Source organism: Cyprinodon variegatus, unplaced genomic scaffold (genome assembly GCF_000732505.1).
Source record: "Cyprinodon variegatus isolate N-32 unplaced genomic scaffold, C_variegatus-1.0 Scaffold1534, whole genome shotgun sequence".
NCBI classification, from domain to species: Eukaryota; Metazoa; Chordata; class Actinopteri; order Cyprinodontiformes; family Cyprinodontidae; genus Cyprinodon; species Cyprinodon variegatus.
Genome location: NW_015151987.1, coordinates 105,443 through 108,635, shown reverse-complemented (window position 1 = coordinate 108,635; position 3,193 = coordinate 105,443). Strand labels below are relative to the sequence as shown.

At 35.8% G+C, this 3,193-nt stretch overlaps 1 protein-coding gene across 4 annotated transcripts in view; it reads right to left on the bottom strand.

Moving 5' to 3' along the window:
* The window catches only part of LOC107103819 (G2/M phase-specific E3 ubiquitin-protein ligase-like), a 6,686-nt gene extending 4,166 nt beyond the window's left edge, over nt 1–2,520 (bottom strand). For 3 of the 4 annotated variants that reach the window (XM_015403650.1, XM_015403651.1, XM_015403652.1), the window contains exons 1-7: nt 2,404–2,520; nt 1,392–1,639; nt 1,185–1,304; nt 1,015–1,092; nt 896–943; nt 698–823; nt 443–613 (exon numbers count right to left, since the gene is read on the bottom strand). In XM_015403650.1, coding sequence (XP_015259136.1) covers nt 443–613; nt 698–823; nt 896–943; nt 1,015–1,092; nt 1,185–1,283 — 522 coding nt within the window. In that variant the 5' untranslated portion in view covers nt 1,284–1,304; nt 1,392–1,639; nt 2,404–2,520. The remainder of the gene's footprint in view (nt 1–442; nt 614–697; nt 824–895; nt 944–1,014; nt 1,093–1,184; nt 1,305–1,391; nt 1,640–2,403) is intronic. The other variant, XM_015403653.1, reaches the window with a different exon arrangement.
* Between the last annotated feature and the right edge of the window lie 673 nt (nt 2,521–3,193).

The following is a 3,193-nucleotide window of genomic DNA, read 5'->3' as shown; positions in this document are numbered from 1 at the left end:
GGGTAATGGTGACGTCACATCCGCCCACTGGGACATTCCCTTTCCATGTAGCCGTCTTTTGTTCATTTGTTTTTTGCTATTTAACTGTTTTGCTGCTTGCAGTTTTGTCTTAGCACTTGTACAAGTGTTTCCGAACGGTCAATTTTTTTTTAGATGTATATTTGTTTCACTATAATGTATTTTTTTTTTCTCTAAAATGAAACTCTCTCCTCTAAAATCTAACTTATTTAAAATTGTGAATTTGTTTCCTAAAATGTAAATTTGTTTGATAAAATGTAAGTTTTTAAAAATGTTAACTTTTTTTTCAAAAATACATTTGTTTCATAAAATCTAATTTTGTTTCTTCAAATGTTATTTTGTTTTTTATTTGTTAGTGTGTTTTTGAATTGTAAATGTGTTTTGCACTTCTCAGCCACCGTAGATTTGGACTTAATTACTTTACCTGAATATCTACAGTTGAAATCCAAAGCACGTACAAAGTTACAGATGTTGTTATGCCATGATCCATCAGTGAGCCTGATGAGGTACTCTCAATTGGTGTGGATGACGTTGCTTGTTGAACACTGAATATTTCACTGGCCATTTCATCTTGTCCGACAAAGTCAAACAAGAACTTTAAAAAAAGGGTAATGCAATTTTAGTTACTTTAAAAAAAAAATAAAAAAAATCATATACAATCTCTGAATTAACACATTACCTGAATTGGATCAGACACATTGAATGTTCTCTTTGTGATAAATCCATTTGGATATTTGAACTTCAAAAGCAGTCCAGTTGAGGGTTCTTCATGTACCGCCAGTCTTTGCCGGCGTTCTTCAATTGCCTAAAACATGAGCACTAAAGCTTTTTGGGAATTCATAAGCAACTATCATCCTAACAATGTAACAGTTCTAACCTTTATGCGTCTTTCCTCCAAGGCCTTGTAACACTGTCTTCTCCTTTCCTGGTAGAAAAAAAAATTGTGAGTAACAACAACAGCAACAACAAATCATGATATCAAAAATGGTAATTCACTTTTTCTTGGTCTGCTAACAAAGACTCTTCATAGTCTTTGTCTTGCTGGGACCGCAGAGATCGCCAATCTAGAAGTGTCTATTGTGAATACAGCACAGAGATTGTTAAAGTCAACATCAGAAATGAGATAAAAAATGTAAAATGCATATATTGTTCTTGAAATGAATGACCTGCTCTTCCCCCAAATTTCCGGTGGTCCTCTCAACCTCTGGAGAGATATTCTGTACTTCTGGTGCAGTTGAGGGTTCTGGAAACAAGGTCCTGGACATTGCTGCTGTTGAGTAGGTTTCCTAGACATGGCAAAGACATTTCAAATTATGATGGAATACAAAATGGTGGATACATCAAATTATTTTTGTGTACAAAAAAAAATATACCTGTGACACATCTGCTCGTGGTAGAATGTAGAGTCTGCTTTTGCCAACCTTTTCCTTCAGCTCCCTCACAGAATTCACCTGTAATTTTTTTACCTTTCGTCCTTTTCCAGCTCTTGCCAGTTCAAAGCCAACCAGATTTAGGCTAATGTGTGGGTAGCTTTGACACACAAAGTTGTTCAGTTCAGACAAGCTCCAATTCAGGTTAATTTTAGAGCTCCTGGTTTCTGTCCCCTCATGCACAGGGTTGCCTGAATAATCAAGGGTGACAAAACAATGTTAAACACAATACCAAAGACCACACCAATTAAGTTTAAATTAGTGCTGTCAGTTTTAAAACGTTAATACGTAAACTTTTTTTTCCCCACCCATCTCTCCAGACTGTTTTTTACACTCTGTGCTTTCCGTAGTTTCAAGAACACTAGAGACTAGAGCAAAACTTACCCATGCTCACTGTTGCCAACACTGTATTTCATGCAACTTTGGGCTTCTTTTTTCTAAAGTTGTTTTTAAAATTCACATTAATTTGCACATTGTGTTGACATCAGGGCATCATGATTAATGATGTAGCCATTATAGGCAACAGTTTAACATTTTATGGTACCAATTATCCATTTTTCCATTTTCCATTATCCCAGTTATGAAAATTGCCAGAAAAGTGCTTGAAAAATAAAAAATGCAAATATGTTTTGTATAAGCATGTTTTTTATTAGTATTATTTTTTGAAAAATTGCACATTAAAATGTCCAGACAGGCTACTACACTTTCAGAAATAAAAGGATTAAATATGTAATTAATCTCAAGTTAACAATTGAAATTATGTGATTGATTTTGATATAAAATTTTAATCGTTTGATAGCCCTAGTTTAAATTCATCAGCCCACCAGATAACTCTGGTGAAAGACTAAAATTATGAATTACAACCCAAATAGAGATGTTAAAAGCAAAAGTAACTCCGTCTGTCACATTATGAGGGTGTATGAAATAATGTAATTTTTTGAAAACATATGCCCACCTAATCCATGGTTCTTCAGTCTTTGTACATCCGAGGGAGAAGGGAGAACGTCAATATTAGGGCCAGAAAGCAAGAAAATGTTTGTCTTCCATACAGGGCTTGGCAGCCTCCCAACCGAACCTGCAGTGAACACAACAGAATCACACCATTGATCCAACATAGAGGATAAATGATATCCTATAATCAAGTGTGCCAACTGGGGTTGCCACTTTCCATAACTTTCACTAAGGAACGCCCACCATGGTTTCTCAGGTAGATATTGAAAATTGTGCAATTGCCAAAGTAAACCACATTATTTGTTACCGGTATGTGTTTTTTGGTAATGAGGTGATCAACAAAATTACTCATACATTAAAAAAAAAAAAAAATGTCAATGAAGAACTTACCGAGAGAAACTGGTGTATATAAGGTGCTTTTAAGTAACACAAAAAGTAGGGTTGCCAACCGTCCCTTGAAAAAAGGAATCATTCCATATTTAAAAATCAAAGTACCTTTCCTGTATTTAGTGTAAAAGAAACACTTTATCCCGTATTACTGTGGGAGTAAAAATTGTAAAAAGCTAATGGAAAATGAACAAGGGCACATTGGATACAAAAATTATGCTAAACTTGTTCCCCTCCCTGTTCTGCATTGTGACCAATGAGCTGACAGCATACATGTAATGATACAGAATCCCCTCATCCCATTGGTCGAGCCAAGTTTTGCTCACGGAGAAGATAGCGGGAGCAGTATGGGGGACGAAGGAGTCCTGTAAATGCCAATGCTGCTTCTGGGGGCGGTGCACCTTCGC